Genomic DNA, 26604 nt, shown 5'->3' with positions numbered 1-26604 from the left:
CACCATCAGTTCCATTCAACAGGAGGAGGGCGCAGAGGAGGAGTTAGGCGCTGTCACGAGGAGGTGGCCACAGTACCGTCAAAAAGGGAATCCACCAGGCCCTTGCTACTACCACCAGCGGTATGGCAAGGATGCCCGGAACTGCCAACCCCGTGCTCATTCACCCGTCCAAAAAACAGGGGAGGTGGCGGCCAACAGAACAGGCCGTCATGGCAACAGGGGAAACCAGGAGCCCAGAGCCATTAGGCTCTTATGTCCGCAACACCATCTCCGGCAGGATGATGTTGGTCGACACAGGGGCCGTCAGATCAATATTTCCGGTGTCCAAGGAGGACCGCAAGAGTTCACTGGACCCGGCTGCCTTCCTGACGGCCGCCAACGGGTCCCCCATCCTCTCCTACGGCACCAGGCCCCTGTCGATCTCCATCCTTGGCCGGAGGTATCCCTGGAACTTCGTCATCGCGGACGTAAGGACCCCGCTCCTGGGTGCGGATTTCTTTGCCCACTTCGGACTGGCAATCGATGTCGGTCACAAGCGTCTCCTCGACACCGACTCCTGCCAGTCCCTCCCGTTGGCAACGGGACCCAGCGCACCTGCCATCAGCTCCGTCGCCCCCCCCCCCCCACCAGTATGCCCAGCTGCTGAAGGAGTTCCCCGACGTATTTAGGCCTGAGCTTCGTCAGGTCCCTGGGGCCCCAGCAAAACACGGCATATACCACCACATCAAAACAAAGGGCCCCCTACACATGCAAGGTTCCGGAGGCTTCCCCCACGGCGCCTTCAGGAGGCCAAAAACACCTTCGCTGAAATGGAGCGGATGGGAATATGCAAAAAGGCCACCAGCCCATGGGCCTCTCCCCTCCACATGGTGCAGAAACCGGACGGCTCCTGGAGGCCCTGCGGCGACTACAGGCGTCTCAGCCTCGCAACTGAACCTGACCACTATCCCCTGCCAAACATACAGGACCTCACGGCCTCCTTCCACGGAGCCAAAATATTTTCTAAATTGGATCTTCTAAAATCCTACTTTCAGGTACCAGTTGCTCCAGAGGATATCCCGAAAACCGCCATCATCACGCCTTTCGGGTCTACGTCTTCGCCTTCTCCACCTTCGGCTTGAGGAACGCGGGGGCGACCTTCCAGCGGCTCATGGACAGCATCCTGGGGGACCTGAAGTTCTGCATCTGCTACGTGGATGACATCCTTATATTTTCCAGGTCCCATAAAGAGCACCAGAGGCACATCCGGGCAGTCTTGCAGCGCCTGCAGGAGAACGGCCTCGTCATCAGGTTCGGCGAGTGCACCTTCGGCGTCGAGAAAGCTGACTTCCTAGGCCACAAGATATCCCCGGATGGTGTCAGCCCGCTCACATCGAAGGTTGCAGCCATCACCAGGTTCCCCGTCCCCACCTCCATCAAGGCCGTCCAGGAGTTCCTTGGGATGGTGAATTACTACAGGAGGTTCATCCCCGGGATTGCGCACACAATGGCCCCCCTGACGGAGGTCCTGAAAGGTCAACCAAAATCCTTAGTGTGGGGACCCAGCCAGCAGCAGGCCACCCTCGCTGAGGCAACCGCCTTGGCCCACCAGGACCCCAGCACTCCCCTCCAACTGACGACGGACGCCAGTAGCGTCGCCTGCGGAGCCGTCCTGGAGTAGATCGTCGGCGGCGCTCCCCAGCCCATCGCCTTCTTCAGCAAGAAGTTCAACCCTGCAGAGGCCTGCTACAGCACCTTCGACAGGGAGCTCTGCGCGGTATACCAGGCGGTCTGGCACTTCAAGTTCCTCCTGGAGGGTACGCCCTTCACAATCTACACGGACCACCAGCCGCTGGTCCACGCCTTCACCAAGCAAGGGGACACATGGTCTTCCAGGCAGCAACGGCACCTTGCGGCCATCGCAGAGTTCACCTGCTCAGTCAAGTACCTCCCCGACAGGAAGAACCCCGTAGCAGGCGCCCTCTCCAGAATTGAGCTCAACGCAGTGCAGCTCGGGATCAACTACGAGGACCTTGCCTGAGAGCAGACCGCCGACCCGGAGACACCAGCCTACCGTACCGCCATCACTTTCCTGAAGTGGCGGGATGTGGCCCTCACCCCCCGGGGTCCAAACCACCTCTGCGACATCAGCACCGGCCAGCCTCACCCCCTGGTGCCCGCCTCCTGTTGCCGCCAGGTATTCGACATCATCCACGGGCTGTCCCACCCCTCCGGCAGGACGACGGCCAAGCTGCTGACAGAGAAGTTCATCTGGCACGGAATGCAGAAGGAGGCAAGGACCTGGGTGAGGCAGTGCCTTCGGTGCCAAACCAGTAAAGTTGGTCGTCACACCGAGTCCGTGGTAGGCGAGTTTCCCCAGCCGAGCCGGCAGTTCGGCCATATACACATCGATGTCGTTGGCCCTCTGCCCCCGTCAGGCGGGGCCAGGTATCTCCTGACGGTTGTTGACCGCTCAACCAGGTGGCCCAAGGCTACGCCCATGCAGGAAGTCACCGCCAGCGCGTGCGCCAAGGCCCTCCTCTCCAGCTGGATCAGCCGCTTCGGTGTCCCAGACCACATAACCACCGACAGGGCTCCTGCCTTCCTGTCCAAATTGTGGTCTGCCCTGGCACGCCTGCTGGGGACATCTTACCACACCACCACTGCCTACAATCCCGCAGCCAACGGCTTTGTTGAGCGTTTCCACAGGTCCCTGAAGGCGTCCCTTATGGCCCACTGCACCGCTAAGGATTGGAAATACCAACTGCTGTGGGTCCTCCTCGGGTTGAGAACCGCCCCCAGAGTCAATGGCGACCCGTCGGCAGCTGAGAAAATCTACGGAGAGCCCCTCGTAGTCCCGGACATATACCGACAGGTCAGTCGCCTTCACGCTGCCCGGCTTGGCCTCCACCACTCACGTCTTCGTCAGGGATGATGCCGTCAGCCCACCACTGACCAGACCCTACAGAGGGCCCTTCCACGTGCTGGAGAGGAATAACAAGGCTTCCCGGCTCGCCCTCCACGGAAAGGATGATTGGGTGTCGGTTGACCGCATAAAGCCCGCCCTCCTGGAGGAGGACACAGACATCACTGCGCCGCACCCTGCGCCTGAGCAGTCGCCTCCGCAGCCGGGCCACCGCAGAAAACGGGCGTGCGGCTGCCCCCGTAAATGTCCGCCCACAACCACAGCCAGCCGCTCCCACGCACAGTGCAAAACCCTGCTCACTTCACACAGCCACGGCACTCTACACCGCCCCAGCAGATACGCCGATTAATCAGACGTTACCCACGTCTTGGGGGGAGTATTTGTAAAGTCCCCGCTGAGCGGGTTTTCTGTGGTGACGACCCATTTTCTTCGCTTCTCCTAGGATCGCAGCTCCTGGGTAATGGGTCATGCAAAATTCAGACATACCCAATCAATTAAATTGTTTTATGTAAAAATTTACTTGCTACCAAATTGTATGTTATATGTATCTTCTTTCAGGTATCAGGATGTATTCAACTCTGCTATTGCTCATTTGTGTAACTCAAAGTGTGTTAGTTTATTGTATTTTATTGTCAAATGTTATTGACCTCAGGCCATCCTTGTTCCCATTGTATTCCTCGGTGTGACATCAGTCCGCCTCTATATAAACCGCCTGTGTCCACAGTAAAGTAGCAGTAACCTTATCCTGCTCATTTCTTTAACACCTCTTAAAACATCATTACTTGTGTAACAGCTATTACGATGATAAGACTGTTCATGGTTTCTGCCAACAGCTGCCATTCCTGTAGTGAATCTAGGTGGATATGAAGGTCTTTAGGGATACATTATTATTCAGAAGATGAACCCTATTCATATGGAACAATCCCAAAGGGGCTATTGACTTGAAATTCAAGCTTCCAAAGAATATGGCGTTCATTCGAAAGAGGTAACGGAAGCTAATGGGAAATACAGAAAGAGGTGATCAGTTATCAGAAAAAGAGATATATTAACAAATTGATAAATAAATAAAAATGTAAGTAAAATACTAAAATACAAGTTGAATTGTCTTAGGTTAGTCATGCTTTGCATCTTCGCTTCAACTTCTGATGTTCCACTCGCACAACATCCTTTGGGAGGCTGTTCCACAGTCCAGTGGTGTGAGGATTAAAGACCTCTGGAACTCCTCAGTTCCAGAGGCACATTTACTGCAGATTAGTGCTGCTGTTCGGCGAATTTGGTTGTTCTCGGCAGGAAAAGGGAATCGGGGATCATTTGTGAATGTGGAAAGATCTCTGGTAAAATACAACTTGCGAAAAAGTGACAAAGAGACCATCTGTCGATGGTCCAAGTCATAACAGGAACCTACCACCCCGAACCACATTCTATCCAAAAGAGATAAATCTCCAGCAGCCGACCTCCACACAGGAGAAAAGTATTCTAGTAAAGGAAGGACAGTTGACCTAAAAAAGGTTGCACTGATTTTATCACTGTCATAGATATAAAAGGCCTTATGCAGTGGTGAGATTCAAATATTTTGTCAGCTGGTTCTATCAGAAAAAACATGTCAAATTTGCTCCACTTAGGTTTAAATGTTGATCTTGGATGCTAGCAAATAAAATGATCAGTTATATTTATTTCCCAGTTAAAATGTTTAAAGAATGGTTAAGCATCATTATAATGATATTGAGGAGCGTCTATATTACTAGACTATATAGGTAATGAACTTATTAACATGAAGATATAATTATCTCTGTACCAGTATACACATGTTTGAATGTGCTTTTTTCAATCATTACTACTACAGTGTTCTTATAAATCATATGTATATTACTATTTATAGATTTTATGATTATGTGTATTCTTCTGGAGGTAAAAATAAAAATACTTTACTATAGAGTTTGCTATATTGGCACTCAGTGCTGCTATTCTATAAAAGAAAAAAAATAATAAACCAAATCTTTACTGGAATCTTTGAACATAAATTTTGTAATATTTTACTTTAAATATTTCCAAATAGCGACTTGATTGTCATCAATGTCTTTATCTGCCTTTTCCTTTACCCTGTTGTCATCAGCCGAGTGGTTTCTTCTAAGCCACGTCTTGACCGAAGCTGAATGTGAGGCCAGTCAGATTGATTATCATAAGATTAGCTAAATTTGCAACTGTAAGGCAGCTCCTTTTATCTGAATATATGATATTCATTCTCGAAAACCTTCTTTCTGCCTCATCAGAACGGGCAGCAATAATATAGATAATATTTTTAGCTTTCTGTATACTTTGAGGAACCTCGGCCTTCGCAGGGTTGCTAGAGTTTTGTAAGACATTTTCCCACGTAATCATTGATAATGATTTCATGATGAAAAACTTGACTAAATTCCCTGTTTTTCTTCAGCAGCTCTCCAAGGTACAGCTACTTCTCAATATTCCATGAATTGGCCTCAAGCAAATTGATCAGCCCATGAATTTTGTCAACTTGTTGATTATTCTTTGATATTAAACTATCACAGTTCATCAACCTGTTTTTCATATTTTCTATCACTGCCTCAAGTAGCTTTTGACGAGGAAGGCTGACGACTTTTTTTTGTTGTTGGTAATTAAATTTATGTTACGAGTTAAAAGCTGCGCCCTTATAACTGCCTGTTCGGGGGTCAACTGGTCGTTGTGAGTTCGCCGACTGAGAATTAGTATTGTAGGATTTGCAGATGAATCGACCATTATAGTTGAGTCTGATGAATCAATTAAAGATTGTTTTGGAATAATAAAAGACTATGAAGAAGGAACAAGTGCAAGACTTAATTATCAAAAAACAACTTTAACAGGAATAGGATTATGGAAAACAAGGAAGTGTGGTCAGATTTCAGTATAAATGTAATTGTAGGGTCCTTTAGGACACTCGGTGTAATTTATGATAATGATTACGAAAAGGCAAGAGAAGAAAATTGGAAAGTTATAGAAAACAGTATTGTATGCAATGTAGGCCATTGTATTCTAGAAAACTGTCACTATTCCAGAAGTCAATTATAGTAAATTCAAAGGTTTTATCAAAAGCCTGGTATATTTCCCATGTTTTTCCCTTACCAAGAACGACCGGGAAATCAATAGAAAGATGTATATTTTAAGTTTTTACGGAACGGAAACTATCGCCCATTAAACAGGCAGACTAAGTATTTAAAAAGAGAGAAGGGAGGCATTGGAATTATCCATGTAACAACGAAAGCCGATTCAATATTATTCAACACATTCTATCTATAAGTTCTTCATAAAAAGAGTCATTGGTTATGAACTTATTGTGTATTACTGTAAGATGAGGACATCGTATCTTTTGGAGGTTGAACAAAATATGACAGATATAAATAGCTCTTGTATCCTCCCCGTACTACGATGACATAACAGCAACCTTACGGAAGGTCATAAAGATGGAAAACTACCCAAATGTGAACTCTAAGAGTATTTATGGGTTTTTATCGAGAGCTGAGAAGTTCAACCCAAAAACTGAAGAGAAATACCCTTTATTTGAATGGAAAACTATTTGGGGTAACGATAACAGTAAATTGATTGACAGTTATGATAGAGAAATTTTGTACAAATATATTCATGAAATTCTGGCCACAAAAGATAGATTGTATATGATGAAAATATCAAATATCAAACGTTGTGAAAACTGCAGTCAGAAAATGTGATGCACTTAATTTATTTCTGTAAGTGTAACAAGAAACTGCTTAATTGGTTTTGTGATTTATTAAATGAATTGTGTCACATCAAGACAAAGTTTATTGAAAATTTTAAAATTGGATTTTGAAGCACAATCAAAAAAGGACAGGAACACTGCTGTCATTTTGATTTGTGACTATGTTGTTGGAATAAAAGAAAACGATAGTATTAGACAGTTTATAAAATCAAGGATAATAAAAAATAGATATGTACTGATAACATCTTATATGGGTAACTACAGAAAAATATTAACATTGAAATACATAGATTATTAGTAAAATGTACATGATAAAATATTTGTCAACCCGAGTGGTACGATAAAATTATATTTGTTTTTGGTAAAGTTAATTTTGATTAAATTCTCATTTTAATCCTACTAGAAATATGAAATATTGTATATTTTCTCTAATAAAAGAAAAAAAAACTCATAAAATTCCGTGAGACGATTCGCACGAACCAGCCAAATTCCACTACTGGCCTAATGAACAATACGTAACTTTCGTGTGGCATTTGCTGAAACTTTCATTAGACATTTCTTAAAAGTAAGACGTGAGCCAAAAGTTACACCTAGAATAGTTGAAGCTTCAGCCTATCGACTTGAAGAGGAGGATGGGGTGGAAAATCCGTACGAGATCTTCTAATCAATAGTTTTCATTTTACTAGAGTTCAGCCTCATGCCCCACCGACTACATCATTCCCCGATCCGGTCCATGTCCCGATTGAGGCTGAGGGTGGTTTCATTTCTCATAAATGGAGACTGCTACACCCTTAAGTGTTGCATTATCGGCATACTAAACAATGTTGTTTTCCAGGCCAACAACCATATCACTCGTATACACTAAAATAACAGTGGACCGAGAACACTACCTTGTGAAACCCTAAAACATATCCAACCAATCCAAGATTCTAAAGTTTATAAATAATTGCCTTAAATTCTTCAAAGAGTACTAAACCTCGCAGTCTGCTAAACTCTTTAACAGCCGTAGATTTGAGCCACTCATGAAAAAAAAAAAAAAGTGTTCCTTAAACCTAGCAAACTCTACAAAAGTGACAGAAGGCAGTTTCTTATACTTCCTAAATGTTTGCTGATAGGCTTCGAGAACCATGTGATAAGTTTTCAAAATAATTGCTTTTACTCTGTCATAATCAGTACTTAATTCTTTATTCAAAGTAGCATAAACTTTCTGTGCCTTTCCCTTCAACCTGCATCGAGTTAGTGTTCAAAAGTCCGTAGGCCATGATAATTTCCTGGCTACGTTTTCAAAAGACACAAAAAATTGAGAAACACAAGACTCGTCAAAAAGAGGAACCAGTTGACACGTCAAAATCGTGCGTGATTCGAACCATTCGCAACTGTTCCAGCAGAATTTCATGCGCCCCTCTTTCTCTCTCAGCCACCTGCAACCGATTTTTTTTAAGTTCTAGAGTCTGCAAATTAGATTTCTCCTTGATTTATCGCAATTCATACCGATTTATACTTTCAACTCTCTGCAGAGCACCTTTCGATTCCTGAGCTGCCTAATCACCTGTAAAAGAGATTTACTTTTCTTGACACTTGTGGTCATCTCCAACTGCAAATACCCTCCAATTCATAGTAATTTACTTTTACTGGACTCACACAGTCTTTCCCCCTAATCAGCACGCTCAGGACACTTAACCACCAGCTCTTCCATCTCACTATTATTATGAGAAGCCATTGTGAAAACAATGCAGGGGAAGGTTACTGAAGGGAAACTTGAATTGCTGAAACAACTTCACAATTGTTAAGTAACAACAAGCTGTATTCAACAAGAGATATAATACGTTATGCGAAAAAGGGAAATCATGCAGCTGGCAATAACTATGCACGTAAATTAAGCAGTCAACATTTCAAAACGTGGCAAACTATCCTAATGTGGATCCGAGCAAGGTAGCCATACCTGAATCTTTTCATATCTTTAAGGCTAAAACTCTTAAGGAAAAGATGAACATTGTCGCTATGTTAATCCATTATTGTCTTCCGCCGACGGTCGTTTCAGCCATTCATTAATTCATCGCAACATCTGGCCTACACTAGATCTATAATGGATCTACATTCCAGTATATAGGTGGGCATAGTAAAATATTAAATCGTTATGGTAGAATTTGAATAAAAGTCAAAATTAACAAAGAAATTTCATAGATCACAATGATTCTCCATCAAGCTTCACAAGACTGACTCCCACAGCTCTTCTGGGAATCCCGATGGCTGGAAATGGAGCTTTCTCCTGCAGGAGGAAGAACACAGACTGATGACACCTGAAAATTCAGTATGGGCTGCTGCAGTTCGATGCTTTCTACTTTAGTGACAACAAGCTGCCCTCAACCATCCTCTTGGTGAACAGTTGCTGTGCCCTGTCTGTTGGCTGTCCAGTAGCTGATTTTGATGTAAACTGATTAGTGTTTGTGTTGTTCTGTCTGTTGTCTGCCAACATCTGCCTCCCAGTTTTCCAGGTACTGCAGCTGTGAGAAGAGAACCCCGAAGGAGGCGCCAGTGTCACACCTTTTTGTGAAATAGTTAATTTACACATTTAATTCTAATTTTAATTTTAAAAATTACAGATTTAATCTCATTTTTTACCTTGATTTTATATTGGAACCTGGTTCCATTGCTGATCTAGTGTAGCCATGACGATAGCCATGATTTAATAGGTGAAACAAATGTTGGCAGAAGAGCATAAGTAGAACATCAAAGCAACAATTTTCGTCATTACCTTCAGGGTTTTAGCCATGAGGATATGAAGAGCTCAGTCAATCAAAGAATTTTTTAAAAATAAATACTGGACACCAGTGTATGCGTGTGTGTGTGTGTGTTAGTGAGTGTTGTGCCTATTTGTGGTGTCCAGTACTTAATCTGTCTCTTCTTGACCTCACAGCTTAAACTCGTAAGGTAAAGATGATAATTATTGCTATGTTATTCCACTTATTCTCTTCTGCCAACAGCTGTAAGATTTGTTATACTAAGGTAAAGATGGACGAGTGGCATGTGAGTTCTCTTAAAGTCTCACTCGGAATTTATTCCCACAGGAACACTAAATCTACTACACACAGCACAGTTCACTTAAGGGGAGTGGTTGGGAAGTGAAGAATAACAATGAAGTTTCAGTTCTATATTATCACTTATGGCTTAGCATTTTTCCACCCGAGAAACCTGCTTCTATATAAAATCCAAGTTAAAATTTTGGGCTACAAGAATACACTAAAGTCTAGGGAAACTTTCACCAGTTTTGAGAGAGAACAACATTGTAATTCTAAAATATAAGAAGTTCTCTCTGCCTTTTCTCTGCAAGTCTCTCTCTCTCTCTCTCTCTCTCTCTCTCTCTCTCTCTCTCTCTCTCTCTCTCTCTCTCTCTCTCTCTCTCTCTCTCTCTCTCTCAAGTACGATCTGAAATACATGACATCACAAACGCATACCACTTTGAGTGATGACAATTTTGTCATTATTACTCACTACCGTCATTCATATACATATACATCCAGAGTTGCCCTCGAGCTAAATGATGACAACACTGCTGACCACAGCCTGATTCCTGTCTCACACTTGATAGCAGTTGGTTTACCATTACGATTGCAAACACAGCTTTTCAGGAGTGAGCAATGTCAACAGTTGTAAACATCTCTCCAATCACTGCCAAAATTTGTTAGAAAGACATGCACATTCATGAAAATCACTCATTTTTAACAGGATCATATATATATATATATATATATATATATATATATATATATATATAGTTATATATATATATATATAATATCCATAACTAAAAAGAGTTAACACAAATATAAATAGTGTATATATATATATATATATATATATATATATATATATATATATATATATATATATATATATATATATATATATATATATATATATACACCCGGTCTCCGACCATGAAACTCGACAAAAGGTAGTTTAATACGAAATGCCAGTAAACTTTGCGCCGGTTCCCGAACAACAAACCGGAATCCGACCCGACGCGATCCGACCCGTCGACGAAACATATGATGTTTGTAAACAAAAGTGTTTCTGTAACGCCGCCGCTAGTTGGCGTTGTTGGTGGCGTTCTTCCCACGCACATTTAAAAGCACTTACAGTAGACTCTGAATGGAATTTACCATAAATTAATACAATCCTGAACGTACACAATGTTTATGTAATTACAGTAGTACCGCGATACGCTCTGGTTTGTTTACATTCGCGCTTGCCACAAGCTGCCCGATGCCGGCGTAATTAAAACGTTTTTTCTTAATTTTTATAACAGACTCTACAGTACATTCGGCTTATTTTTAATATTGTTTTATTAATTTAATGTAATGACCAGGCTTGTTTTTCATTGTATTTATCATTAACAACAGTTTTTGTGCGTACCCGTTACAGTACATTCTGGAGTGCATATGGGCTGCCTAGCCTAGCCTGCAGTGCTCGGTCTACCACTGGTAGGCCAATTTTTTTGATACAGTATGCATTTAAAACTGTAAGAAGACTTATAATAATAAGTTATTTAACTTTGAACTTATTTAATTGTAAAATGGATATTTTGTATAAAAAGACAAGGTTGGAGTAGTGACTGGTGGTCAGGAACGGATTAATCCATTTTCAGTTATTTCTTATGGTCGAAATTGACTCGGAATTCGACAAAATCGAATCTCGACATTCCTTCTAGAACGGATTAGCGCTCCACTGGGTCTGGTATATATATAATTTATATACAATCATGAAGCTACAAAAGGTAGTTTAATCAGGCAGGGAATATCCCAGATCGAGACCACAAAGGGAATTTAAAGTGATAAAAAGTCCTTATATAAATATATATATATATATATTACCCCATACAAAAATATAATAATATATATATTAAAATTTGAAGAAGTACCAGTCCATTTATCACTTCATGATTGTATATAAATTATATATATATATTATATATATATATATATATATATATATATATATATATATATATATATATATATATATATATATATATACACTATTTATATTTGTGTGTTAACTCTTTTTAGTTATGGATGTAAATTTATTTATATTGTGCACTTTTAGTTCCAGGCAATATATTTGTATTATTAACTATTTGTCTTTTTTCTGTTTTGGAATTCCGTTAAAGTGTGTCCTTGTGTTGCCGTTCATTTCAAGGGCGTTATATTCAATGTCATTCATTATACATAGCTACTCATTGTATACTTTCATATTTAAATGCAATTGTTCATAATGCACCTACAGTGTCTTTGCTACTTTGACGGCCTTGTGCTTTATTTCCAGCTGAATCTCTTGGGCAGCCACTGGTATGACACACTTCTGAACAAGTTACTTCAGCATCGCCTGGGCTTCCTGTGCTCTCTGGGCACTTTCACCAGAGATGGTATGCGGTGCAGTGTCAGAAGCAGTGGCAGTTCCTTCAGTGGAGCCAGAAGCTGTTCACTTGTTAGCGCTAAGAGCAATCCGAATACCTGCAACAGCACTGGGAGTGCTTCCACGTCTAGCAGTGGCTTTTGCAGTAGTTTTGAAAATGAGGTACAGAATATTAAAGCATGTTTAAACATTTCTATTTCATGTGTTCACATTCCGTATTTTGAGCTTTGTACAGTTTTATATTATGTACTGAGAGCCATAGATAACGCTACAACTGTTGTTAAAGAAATCAGAGTATACAAATTTTAAAATATTATATATAGCCTAACCCACATTTTTCCTTGCTTTTTAAAAGAGAACGAACTAACATTGCCCACTTACACCACAAACTCATCCTTTAACTAGGTTAGCCTCTTGTGAGTCAACTCAGGAGGTTTACACCAACTTTTTCAAATTGCAGATCTTGCAGACATTTTTTAATTTCAGTTTCGTTCTCTAAACTTTCATTTGTTAGCACTCTACAACTGTACCATGATGGTTACTTCGTAGAGTAAGTTTCCTAAACACTTGACTTCATAGGCGTAGGAGATGGGATTTATTTGTGGGGCCAACACCAAATTTGCCCGAAGTTCAGAAAGCCCCAGAGTTTTTTCATAGATTATCTTCCTATTCCTATGTACCAAACACATAAATGATTGTTCATAATGGTAATTGAATTGCTGAAATGTTAGAAACTTACATAAATAGCCCCTGGATGCGGTGGTCCAAACACTAGCAGAGTTTGTGGGAGATTTGTTTACAGCTGGAGTTTCCCGCCTCCTCCATCGCCAGCAAGGACGAAAAAACGGAGTCTTGTATTCATAAAAAATTAGTCGGATGATTTTTGTAATCGAATGGGGATATTCTAAAGTAAATGATAAATTCATTATCATAATATTCATGTGCAATTATTTATTACCTGGTTAACTTATAAGTAAAAGTTTATCATAATTTTTATTCTTATTCTTGTTATTTTTTAAATTATAGGATTTTTTCTTCTCCCGAATGCCCCAATATCCCAACCCATTTTTCCGAATTTTAGCAGATTCCCAAATCCAAGGGGGGCTGTTGCCTGCCCTGCCCTCCCGCCTCCTACGCCTATGCGTGACTTCAGTGGTACTCGTGTTTAGTGCTGTATGAATACAAAGCCATGATAATGCTTGAAATTAGTTGAATATGTCTTGCGCCAATTGAGGTGGCAAGTGAACAAGGGATTTGCGAATGGTAAAGAAAAAAAAAAAAAAAATAATTGTAGTAGTGGCCTTGCCATGCACCGTGTTTCTCTTGAAATCACACAAAGTTTTTAACTTCTCCATTCATATAAGAATGGTAAGATGTACAAAATTGTGGCTTAATGCCATTTCCAGTCAAGAATCCTTCCCTCTCTGCCATACTTGTGACCAGTGCCACTTTATTGTTGCTTAGCATTTGGTATGATGGATGAGCAATTGTTGCCGAGTCTTTCATGTACTTAACCACATAGAATATTGGAAGACCCGAAAAAAGATTGCAATCCCTTTATGGTTTTTGGTACTTTGAGATTTTTGATGTCTCTAAGCTTAACAACTGTCATTTGCATGCCATGTTTGTCAGCTGAAGTCCAGATTTTCCAAAAGTGGCACTTCAAAACTGCACATACAATATTGCACTCTTATGCCATTTTCTTTGTTTCTGAAGCAAGATTTTTAAAATTTTGCTGTTCTCTGTTTCATTTTTACTTACTACTAAAATATTTTCCACAAAACATAGGACACCTGGGATACATTAAAAAATCTTAACCAATCTTAGCTACCAAGAGGCTATACTACTTGCTACTGCATGAAGTTTTATTGGACAATCAAGACCCATATGAGTGTTTATAGTGCAATATCCATGAGACTTAATTCAAGATCATTTTCTTCTTCTTTTTAATCCATAGCTTGGGTTGCTGTTTTTAATGAGCCTTTCCCAGGGGTTTCTAACGCTCATTGACAGGCCCATTTCATAATCTGTTTTGGCAGATGTTTTATGAATGGACGTCCTTCCTTACTCGAGTATGAGTTGCTGAAATGATTAAGTTAAATCAACTTTATAAAAAATAAACTTGAAAGTTTTAAAGGGTTACAGATATCTCTTCTGGTTTAGGTAATGGAAACTGGAAAACTTGTAATTGGTGGTTTAAAGTTACTTAGTAATCCCACCAATCTAACATTCCCATTACCTATTACTGGTAATAAGGTGATAGCCTATCCTGGAGTGGCATTCGGTTTTAATAGTAGCATAGCCATTGCAAGTATTGCAGTACCTAAAGTTTCTTCAAAAACCTTTGGAACTAAGATTTTTGTCACTATAAGGTAATGGTGATTAACCACTCCAGACCAACAACATTTCTTCGTGATCCCTACATTTCTGTTGTGTTGATTATACAGGCACTGTAGCTAATTCTACAACTTAAATGTCTTGGTCATTAGTCTGTCATAATCTTATTACATGGTTCCAAAACCAAATTAGGTATGTTTTTTGTTACTGCCTTTGCTATTGTACGAAACAACTGCAGCTGTGGCTGATTACGTTATAAATGGTTTTCCATTAACTGTCAGAGCAATCGCGATCTCCTCTCACTCCTATTCATGATATTAATTGGAAACGACCAAGTTTTCCATGTTAGCTCTGTGGTGCTTGTTATCAACTTCAGTGCTTCACTATAATATATCTTTCTCAGAAATTTGCATTATCTTTGCTTGTCTTATCATCCTTTTAGCCTTGCATTTAAGCTGGAATGTCTCAAGTATCCATAGTCATGACAAGTCTTTCCCAAAGATAAGCTTTGCTCTCTCTCTCTCTCTCTCTCTCAGTAAAGTAAGCATAATCTCTCCAGTTTGCCAATTTTCAACTTTTCATTTATGACCATAAATTATGTCTGTAATGAATTTCTTTTTTGTGACTGTGGCTTTCATTTTTGAAATGGTTGCTTTGATCTACTCCTCTAGTTAATGGATAACTTAGATATTATCCCCATTTCATCTGGAAATAAACCAGAGTTGAAGGCTTTTCTAGTTAACTTGTTTGCATAGCTCTTATCTATAAACTATGATTTATTTTCTTCTCTTAGTAATATCTTTCCTGGGTCATGTAAGTTATATATAAACATATTTTTTGTCTATAATTGCCTCCTGTGTGTCAAGGAAGTTACACGTGAATGCCACTGGTTTGTGTGGCTACTGAGTTGTTCTATAAAATAGATATCTCTTATATTTTGTATTAAAAACTGTTGCAAAACTTCATTCAGAGCCTCTGCTGTGCTCCTGTGATCTGGTAATGCTTTGTGTGCTCTATAATCTTGCAGTACTTCCATACTGGACATAGAAATAACAATTGCTCTCCCCCCCACGTCTTTGTAGGGTCCCACACGGACCCATACACTGTCCATCTTACCTGGCCGACTGATCTCCTCTAAATGAGCATCTCCTGACTTACGCACCAAGTACACGTATGCAAGAAAAGTAGGCTAGATGTCACGCATCCTTTGTACATATATTATCATTCATATTAATGTTATGTTAAATATATCACTCTTTGTACAAGCATTACAATGTCAGCTTTCCAGCTATATATATCATAACTTCATTTGCGTCTAATATATTGATTTATGTACATCTTTCCATCTTCCAGCCAACACAGTTGATTGTACTCTTACCCGTTTTGTTCGCCTTGTGTCAGGCACTACATTTCCACTCGCAAGAGCTGTTGACCTGTCTGTTTGTTGTTTGAATAAATTAGTAAGTTTTGAATGCTGCCTCTTACTCGCACACGCCTCTGCACATTGGTGACCACAGGGATGATCAGCACAACTAGCTAAAACGATGACAACCTCTCCTAAGACACTGTTGCCACCACCTCCATATGCCTGCTGCCCTCCATGCCCCACAACTTAGAAGCTTGGTTCTTCAGGGTAGAAACGATTTTCCAGTCAAAGAAAATCACCTCCTCAGCACATAAAGCAGACACTGTTCTCGAATTTCTACCAGACGATGTCTTTGAGCAGGTAGCAGAATGGCCCTCAGAACTCCAGACCCGTCACCTACAAAGTGCTGAAGTCATCCTTCAGCATGCCACCTGCCATAAGAGCCAAGAAATTCCTGGACAATGGGGGGCCAACCATAGGACACGAGAGGCCGTCACACATCTACAAGAAGTTATGCTGGCTGGTAACACTACCTGCCACAAATGGCAAACCCAAATCAACCCTGGACCGGACCTTGTGAAAGAGGTCCTCCTTACAAAACTGCCCCAATAAACAGTAGTGGCCATTCCCAATACCTCGACCATGCCAATACAAGAATCCCTGACTTTGGTCGATGCAGTGCGTACACAAAGCAGTGGAGCCAACACAGCCATCCGTAGCAGCAGCAGCAGCACAACAGTCGCAGCAAGCAACAGACACAGAATCTGACAGCAACCCAGATGGACCAGCTGCCCCCATCCACAAACATCGCTCTCCCAGGCAGACAAACAACAGAAAGGCGAAACAGAAGAAAACCGGACCACCAGAGGGAATGCGCTCCTTTCATTGGAAATTTGGAATAAAGCCAGAAAATGGGAAAAAGGCTGCCTGTTCTCAAAAAACATGCAGGAGGGTTGCATCAGACCGGTTGCCTTGCAAGAGAAGTCATGTTGCTTTTTTTTCTGTCTTTCTCCCAGATATGAATGCAAGGGCTCCACGTGTTTCTTCATCAGGGACGAAAGGTTGAACACAGAATTCCTCGTTGACACCGGGGCATGCAAATCATTTGTGCCAGCCAGCCCACACGAACAACTCAGCCCTGCCCCACCCACCAACCTCCATGCATCCACTGTCAGTAGAGCACCACTCAAGATGTACGGAAAGTGGGATATGAATGTGCCATATGAATGTGCCATTCAACGGGAAAGACTACAGTTGGACCTTCATCACAGCAGGTGTTACGCTAGCACTTTTAGGAGCAGACTTCCTAAAAGCACGCAATTTGCTAGTGGATGTAGCATCAAACAACTGATCCTGGAAACAGGTCCCGTATCATCTCCTCAACAGCTGTGCAAACAACCCACCACCACATTGTCACTGCAACAGCAGAGACGACAAACAGGCCCCATCACAGCATTCACCCCACTGCCAGAGATACGCCAAATTCTACAAGACTACCCAGAGGACTTCAAAGACAACCTGCTGCATGACTTAACCAAACCAGCAAAGTACAGCATCCAGCACCATATAGAAATGGAAGGCCCACCAGTCCATGCACACTTCAAATGGTTAGCCCCAGAGAAACTTGACCACATCAAACAAGTGTTCAGGGAAATGGAGAATGCAGGAATATGCCAAAAAGCCCCCAGCCCATGGGCTTCACCCCTCCACATGGTACCGAAACCTGACAGAACACGGCGCCCATGCATAGACTACTGGCGGCTAAATGTCAAAACGAAGCCAGATAGAACCCATTGCCAAACAGAGCAGATATAACCAACCAAATGAACAGAGCAAAGATCTTCACCAAAACAGACCTACTGAAGGGATACTTCCAAGTTTCAGTATCAAAGGAAGATATAGAAGAGACTGCACCTACATGTTCAACTACAGCTTTTTTGGCCTTCGAAATGCAAGGGCAACCTTCCAGACTCATGGACGAACTGCTGGGTGACCCTCCCTTCTGTGTGGTCTGCATCGACGACATCCTCATATTTAGCCCCAACCTCAAGCATCACCTTGAAGACATCAAAAGGGTGCTGCAAACACTTAAAGAAAACAGACTCATAGTAAGGGAAGACAAGTAAGAATGGTCAAAGAAAACAGTGGAATTCCTGGGGCATCAAATAAGCCCAGACAGCATTAAAACCCTCCCAGAGAAAGTAAAAGAAATTGCTGACTTCCCAAAACCAACAACAATTAAAGTGGTACAAGAATTTTCAAGACTAATTATTATCATAGATTTGTTACAGATATTGCTAAAATCATGAGTCCAATATATCAAGAAAAACCAACAAAAATTAAGTTGGTCAGAAGGTCAAGATAATGCATATCTCTCAGCAAAACAAGCAATAACCCCTGCAGCCACATTAACCTTTCCTCTACCTCATAGGTCCTTTGCTTTGACAACCTATGCGAGTAACATGGCGATGGGCACGGTACTAGAGCAGGACACAGATTATGGTCGTCAGCTGTCGGCATTCTTCAGCAAGAAGTTAACGTCAGCAGAACAAAAGTAGTCCACATTTGACAGGGAACTCCTAGCAGTCCATAAAGCCATCCGTCACTTCCACCACATGCTCGAAGGATGGCAGTTCGTCATACAAATGAACCATCAGCCCTTGGTGTACGGCTTCACAGAGACAGCAGGTACATGGTTAGCACAACAATAGCATCACTTATCAGCAATAGCTGAACACTCCTGCATCATCAAGTATTTGAAGGGTTCAGCAAACACCGTGGCCTACACACTTTTGAGGAATTGCGTCAACACCATCCAGCTCGGGACAGCCTATCCCAAAATAGCAGAGGCGCAAAGAGATGATGTGGACCTACAGAAACTGTGGCAGGACAACCCCCGCCCTTACGTGGAACGACATGTCAATCAACAGTGGAGAGACAGCCATCGACTGTGAAACGAGTATCTGACGCCCTCGCTCCTACCTATCAAAGGCCTTAGAAGAAAGGCTTTCAACCTCGCCCACAACCTGTCCCACCCATCAGGCCAGGCAACTGCCTGAATTTTAGCAGAGCAGTACATCTGGTGGGGAATGAAAAAGGACATCAAAAACTGGACACGAGAATGCCTTCCATGTCAGATGTCAAAAATAACAAGACATGTAGAGAGAGGAATAGGAGAGTTCCACACAACACACCAACTCGCCCACATCCACGTTGGCATAGTGGGACCTCTACTCCACCTCCAAGGCGTACAGATACCTGTTCACCATCATCGGCAGAAATACCAGGTGGCCCGAAACACTACTGATACAGCAACAGATGGCAGAGGGTTGTGTGAAAGCTCTCATCAGATGGGTCAGCAGACATGGAGTCCCGTAGGTCATCACGAGTGACAGAGGGGGGGCCAACTTCACGCCCGCCTTATGGAATGCCCTCACGGACAGTTTCAGAACAAAGATAAACACACGATGGCCTACAACCCAGATGCTGATGGCATCGTCAAAAGGCTACTCTGGTGGTTGGAAGCATCACTCACTGCCGGATGCCAAGGCGGGAGTTAGAGAAAGGAGTTACCATGCGTCATACTGGGCCTGAGAATGTCACCACATGGGCATTCAACACATCTCCAGCAGAAGCCTTGTATTGCCAATCATTATCATTGCCAGCAGACATCTTTCAACATCCAACAAGCCCAACGTCCCCAACCGACACCCACAAAGTCTTAGAACGAATCATGCCGGTCAAGATGACTTACCACATGTCCAGAAATGTGTATGTCCCCAACAGGGGCATCATCTGGCCTCTAAAAGTTGGGGGGGACATTCTGAAAATTATATGGTTAATACAGGCGAGCAAAGCAAGCCCATGCAGCTAGGGGGTTTGGGAATTTTTTGAAATAATGAGTATGCTTTGATGTATTTTAATGCCATATAAATATGAATATATGGATGATATTAAGGGAAAAGGATGTCTGATTTATCCTATTAATCAGTCAAGTTTATAAGCCCACAATTTACAGTACATCCTCAGTATACAATTCCACTTAACTCTGTAGAGACTATGATCAGCATTTAATATTACCAACTTTTACAATACAGTATAAGTAATTAGGGCAAAAGATCCTTTTACTCCAATGTGGGTTTTAATATTTAAGGTTAGGGATGGTAGCAAAAGAGGTGGTAAAATGCTTTAATCCTTGAAGGGGTGCCCACAAATGAATTCCATCCTTGCATCTCTATCCTCCATCACTAGTTTTTTTCTCATCCAACTAAGTTATTGTTTGCAAAATTTTCATTTCATATATTCAACAATCAATTCATTCAGTATTGTCCCCTTCTATACATTCTTGATTTTCCACTATTACTTTCACAAGTAGTACATTCTCATTCTTGTCATTCACTTATTCATTACCTCTTTTGCTACCATCCTTAACCTTAGATATGAAAACACACATTGGAGTAAAAGGATTTTATGGTTACAGGACACAATCATTTTAGACTCAAAATGGAGTCTTATAAATCCTATAATATTTTCTTGTGTGTCTGGCACTATGTTTACAAATTTATTAGCTATACCTTGAGGGTCAAGAGAAAAGTGGGGGACAATTGATATGTTGTCCCCTCCTGAATAAAAAGTGGGAAGATATATCCCCCATCCCCCCCGCCCCCCAGATGATGCCCATGGTCCCCAGTGAATTGCAGAATAAAAAATGTGTGTTCATACGGGTAGACGCACACAGAACCCCCTCTCCCCAGCCTACTCAGGACCATACTGTCATCCAGAGTAGACACAAGGCCTACCAGATGACAGTTGATGACAGAACCACCTGGGTCTCCATTGACCGCCTAAAACCAGCATACCTCCTGGACACCAACCTACAACCGTAGGCCTCTGCGAGTGGGGGAGTCCTATAGGGTCCCAACATGAACCCACACACCATTCATCTTACCTGGCCAGCTGACCTCACAACGAGCATCTCCTGGCTTATGCGCCAAGCACACGCATACAAGAAACACAGCAGATGTCACGCATCCTTTGTATATACAGTGAACCCCCCGTATTTGCGGGGGATGCGTCCCACACACCCCCCCCCGTGAATAGGTCAAATCCGCGAATGCTTAAAACCCCTCTAAAAACACTTAGAACTGCCCATTTTGACAGCTTAAACCAAGAAAAACCTTGTAAAAATGCTTATAGCTGAGTATTTTAATAGTTTTATCACAAAAAGTACATTTATTCATGAAAATACAGTAATTAGTGAATATTTCTCAGTGAAAAATACCGCGAATGGGCGAATTTTCCACGAATGATGGCTAGATATGTTCCACAGAGAAACCCGTGAATGTGTGAGTCCGCGAACCATGAGAACGCGAAGATGGGGGGTTTACTGTATATTATCATTCATGTTTATATTATGTAAAATGTATCATTCTAGTACAAGCATTACAATGTCAGCTTTCCAGCTACTTGTATCATAACTTCATTCGTGACTTGTAGATTGATTTAAGTATATCTTTCCATCCTCCAACAAACACAGTTGATCGTACTCTTACCCGTTTTGTTCGCCTTGTGTCAGGCACTACATTTCCACTCACAAGAGCTGTTGACCTGTCTGTTTGTTGCTTTAATAAATTAGTAAGTTTTGACTGCTGCCTCTTACTTGCACATGCCTCTGCACATGTTTAACAAGCCCCTCAGCAGCTTTCATTCTACATACCATACCATTCTTTCCAGCGAGTTCCTTGTAAGGGTCAGATTTCAGTGCCATGAAGTAGTCTGTTGAAGGCACATTATGCTGATGATGACAGTGATTTTTGCTTCCTATCCTGCGATGTTCAATGTGGATGCTACTCTGGACATCTCATCTACTGTGCTTGATGCTGACTTCCAGCCGTTAGTGTTTCCACTGCTTATGGAGTCATATTCTGCTATCTATAGTGTTAAGTTTTCACATCTAGCTGATGTTTCTATTCCTTTTTTGCTACAGTCATTGAATTTTTGTTTCTGCTTGCATATCATTGTTCACCAGCAGTTGTAGAATCTTAGGGAATTAATGTAATATGGATTCCTGTGCTTCTCACTTCATTCTCGGTGCCAGTTACTTAAAATGATGTTTAATAAAAATGGATAATGGCTGATGAACTTGATAATGAAAGACGAACTTGAACTTTACACTGCTATGGGGATGAGGAGTAATGTGCCTGGGAGGTACGTGGTCATGATTGCAATTTAAGTCATTCTACATAGCATCAATACAACAGCATTTAACGCCTTGAAGGGACAGTGAGTTTTAATTGAATTTCCCTTACTTATGCCTGTAGGGTTTGAATTTTCCCCATATTTCTTTGCACTCTAGAAACCCCAGGCTTACATTGTGCAGTGCACTGCAGGATGGAAGGTATTGAAAAACATTAGAAAATGGTATTACATGAAACATAATACGTTTCTAGCAACTAAAAATACAAATATATATTGGAGATTGATTGATTGATTAATTGTGGGTTATCTGGCGTCACAACTACCAGGGTCACTGACGCCGAATACTAAATGTGATCTTTTCACTGTATTTTTTCTGTGACAATTTAGGGACTCCAGGTTGTGGTGATCACTGCAGAGACCTAGAGTTATATTTTCCTTTGCATTTTGATGTCTAAAAATGTTCTCTACATTGCAGATGCATGTGGTCAAGGGCACAGCTGGACTCTTAAGTTCATGAGAGCATAAAAAAAGACTGTAAAATGTATAGTAAATAATTTCAATGCATAATACATTTTGTATTCATATCAGAACACAAGAATGATATGGTGTTCAAGGAACTTCATAATATAGAATCTACTGGTCAATTTTTTTTACATGATACGGATGTAATTGTAATAAGTATAATGTCCCCTTAACCAAACGATCTCTTCACACTTTTTGGATGTGGGAAGTCAAGAGGGTATTAAGGTTTTAAGAATTATATATATAATGTTTATTTTACATTTACAATCCGGACGTAGTTATAAGTTTGTACAGTATGCTCAGAAATCTAATTGTATTTGTAATCAAGACATAAAAACAAATATGCCTAATAATTTTTCACTTTTAAACGTGGACAAGTCTACTTCATTGTAGTCTGCTTACTATAAAAAGGTGATAGTTTTAACAACCTCAGAACCAAGAACTCCCTCAAGCAGTTTGCATTTACAAAGTGGATTTTGTGCGCCTGAATCGGCGAAAAGATAGTACCACTACAACCCTAGTTACCAGTACGGTGAGAAAAAATGTAATGCATGACATTAGGTATTATGGGTTGTAGTATTTTATTGGCATTTGAATTTGAAATGAAATGAATAAATGAAAACTTTGCATGATTTCAGTTTGAGAGTTGATTAAATCTTGAATAAGTGTTTGCATAGTTCTAATTGGTTTACATTATCACAGGTTCCGAAACACGTGAGCATTCACTATTCTTTCCCAGTCTGCAATTTCATTGCAGAATCCTGGCCTATTGCATTCTATGTGGAGCTCGTAATTTTCATTAATGTCAGTTTTTCAAGATAACTTGGTTGCTTCTTTCTCAGTCTGAGAGAACTGAGACCCAGTATCCTTTTTTCAGGTTTTTCTATTTTCAAAAACTTAAGTCAAATGAGAAGCCATTCATAGATTTAGACTACTTTTGGTGAAAAGTTATGTATTTGGCTATCATTGCATCAAAGTGGGTTGAACACAGGGGAACCCAGGAGTTGATCATATGATGGAAAGGTTTGTTTTTTTTTTTTATTCCACCCCACAGCTTGAGGTTGTGTATTTTCATTGGGAAAATAGGGTTGTGTAAAGACCACAAGAGAAAATTGTACTGATGTGTCTCCTTTGCAGTTTTCTATATGAGAGATTATGTACTGTATTTAGAGAAAATAAATGAAATAATTTGCCTCTTGATATTTCGAGCATGACTATAGCTTCTGTTCAATCTTATTGGTATCAGGTATCTAAATAAATAGCACAGAATAGCATGCTCTCTATACAGTAAAATAAGAAGTATATCATTTATATTTATTGTAGTATACATTGTACTTATGTTAAATATCTAGAGTAAAAGTCAGTTTTATGATGATTTTAAATGTATCATGATTGTCAATAACAGTCTCATACTTTCCTTGTACTGATATGCAAGCACTGTTTCATGGTATTTTTCAAATTTCCAGACTCCTGCCATTTCGAGCCCCGCAGCTCCCTGGGCAGGGACAATCAGCAGCACCGACGCATTCATTTTGTCACAGTATGGCTCTGTACTTAACATGACACCACACCTCGTGACACTGTCTTGGTGGAAAGTTACCTCCAAGTTGACTGTTGTGGATCAGTCATTCATAGGAGATTTGCTTGAAAAGCTTCTCGAGTGCATACAGCAGAGAGAATACTCTGAGGAAGAAATAAAGGTGAAGAATTTCATGTTCTGTTAAATGTAAATATTAAAAGAGAAAGATTTAACTATTCAGGATGAGGAACATTTTGTTGATTTTTATGGGAATTTTTCATCTGGATGATTTTGCTCTAACATAGGTACCCCATTTTTACTGTTTCAAATGCGTGTATACTCATTGTGAATATTGGTATGAATGAATACTGAACATTCTACTTACAAAGTTTGAGTCATAGAATTTGTTGTTTATATAGGAAATATTTTTGTCAGTATTACTTGATTATTACATTGTAATTAGTTATCAGATGTAAATGCATTGCAGAAATATTAGTCAGCAATCTATCTCCAGTAGGATAAACCTCTAAAAAAGAAAGTGTTAAGAATTTGTGAAAGTTCTCTGTCACATCATGTGTGCAGTGGGAATCCGAATCTTGATGTTACTTACCTTTTTATCCCGTAATGTTGAACGTAACTCTACTCCGGAATATGAAACAGCGTACGAATACTCCTAAAAAAGCAAAAATCCTCAGCAATAAGCTTAAAATGATAATTTTTCAGTACATATTACTAAAGGAAAATTGTATATAGAAAAACTGGTAATGAATAAGATGAACCTTTCATTTGCTAAAGCACAGTGTGTAATATAGACTCATGACCATACGAGATATCAAAGTTTGTGGCTTTCTTAAGTAGAAATATCTTGATACTATAAGAATATAACAGATTTTCTTGGGACTAGCCCACTGGTCATCAATCACAGTCCTCATAGTAGAGAATAGGAGATGTTAATAAATTGAAGAATTTTTACAGTGAAGTGCTTAAAAAAAGTGCACATGGTCTTGGGTACACTTTATGAGTAAGACAAAAGTTTTGTTACTGTAGGTCTGTAAAGAGAGAGAGAGAGAATACCAGGAAAACTGAAATAATAATATTATTTAACTACATTACACTAAAAGTTTTGTTAATTTTTACAGGAAGCTCAGAGTTCTCTGAGGTTGTGGGCAACAGAGCAAGAAGGTCGACTGAAGAATTTGCAGCTGAATTTCCACACAGCGTCGAGGGTCATCTCGCAGCATCAACTCACTCATACTCTCAGGTTCGTTGGTTGCTGCGTGACTGATATTTTCATTGTTTCCCACGGAACGTTAAGTACCGGTATCTTGCATCTTACACAGAAAAATGTCATTCACTGATGCTGAAAGGTTGTCAAAACACATTACATAATGACACTGATAATAATTTTAACATTAATAAGGAATGACGACTGCTGTTAGCAAAATTAATATGGTATAGCAGTGAGATTACGTCACTGATAGGAGTTGTCCAAAATTCTGTGGCATAAAATAAGGAGAAATCATCATTTGCATAAATAAAAGAACGAAAAACACTGATTTACCGAATATCCTTAGAAGCATTTTTACATTAGGGCAGTGCCCGTTTATCGCAGCAGCACTGCATCGAGTGCTGCTGGCTCCTTGTTGCAATGACCCTGCCCTGCAGCAATAACCTCCTCATAACGATTCAAGTCAGTATTTGGATGACATCATTCATTCCCAGTCTCTGCAGACGTCTCCTGAATTCAGGCGTGTCGGTTTTATTTTCTGTTCCCTCATATATATTTATCTATGACCTTTTTCTATAACTACCTTGCATTGCAGTCAGTGCACCTCACGGGGAGCACTGTAGGCATTAGTAAAGGTTCTTTGCAGCATCCCTTCTGTGTACAGTACCTCCATTCATATTCTCTTTTTTCTTTCTTATTGTCCACCCCCTCTAACAATTGATTCACAGGCTAAGGATAAAGTCCTTCTACTGTTCATGTGTAAACAAGTTCAGACACTTGAAGGACGAGTCTGAAAAGCTTGAATGGCAAATTTTTGTGTAAGTTATGCAAATAATTCCTTTTTACTAACCCAGCAGTTTGGGCAAAGTTTGCCTAGCAACAGTAAAACGAAAACATTATTGATAAGCAGACCTTGTACTGATTTCCCACCCCATCCCCCCTTCAAGTGGTTAAGACTGCTGAAAGAGTCTGAAGCTTTAACTAAACTTGGTGCAGCTTTTGACTCATCTTACTTTTTAGAAACATCTGATGACAGTGCCAGCATATGCCGTACAAAATTTAGGTATTATACGTATGGCCTCATATATTTATAACATTGACAAAATCATCGCAACCTTTTTTTGGTCATGTGCCCTTCATTTACTAGAATACTGTTCTCAGGTGTGGATGTCTGCTGCTGGCAAAGGTTTTTCTCTTTTAGTAAGTGGTCATGGTGGTAGGTTTCTGTTTCCTATCACTGGCATTTATGACTAGGACCATCGACGGATGGTCTTTGTGCTTTTAACAGAGATCTTCCATTGTCACAATTGATCCTTAGTCCTCTTCCCTTGCCGAGAGCGACCAGATTTGCTGAACAGAAGTAACAATGTGCAGTAAATGTGCTGCG

At 40.9% G+C, this 26604-nt stretch overlaps 1 protein-coding gene and 1 long non-coding RNA gene across 7 annotated transcripts in view; one reads left to right on the top strand and one right to left on the bottom strand.

Moving 5' to 3' along the window:
- The window catches only part of LOC136833799 (protein unc-13 homolog 4B-like), a 251818-nt gene that overhangs the window by 149883 nt on the left and 75331 nt on the right, over nucleotides 1-26604 (top strand). For all 6 annotated transcript variants that reach the window (XM_067096060.1, XM_067096059.1, XM_067096058.1 and 3 more), the window contains 3 exons: nucleotides 11958-12209; nucleotides 23937-24170; nucleotides 25129-25250. In XM_067096060.1, coding sequence (XP_066952161.1) covers nucleotides 11958-12209; nucleotides 23937-24170; nucleotides 25129-25250 — 608 coding nt within the window. The remainder of the gene's footprint in view (nucleotides 1-11957; nucleotides 12210-23936; nucleotides 24171-25128; nucleotides 25251-26604) is intronic.
- Nucleotides 22706-24794, bottom strand: LOC136833800 (uncharacterized). Its single transcript, XR_010851590.1, has 2 exons — nucleotides 24600-24794; nucleotides 22706-24153 (listed from the first exon to the last, which is right to left on the bottom strand). It is a non-coding gene; the product is annotated as an uncharacterized lncRNA (long non-coding RNA).

Source organism: Macrobrachium rosenbergii, chromosome 52 (assembly GCF_040412425.1).
Source record: "Macrobrachium rosenbergii isolate ZJJX-2024 chromosome 52, ASM4041242v1, whole genome shotgun sequence".
In the NCBI taxonomy this organism is placed as follows: Eukaryota; Metazoa; Arthropoda; class Malacostraca; order Decapoda; family Palaemonidae; genus Macrobrachium; species Macrobrachium rosenbergii.
Note: the sequence above shows the minus strand (reverse complement) of the source record. Positions and strands in the feature narration are given on the sequence as shown.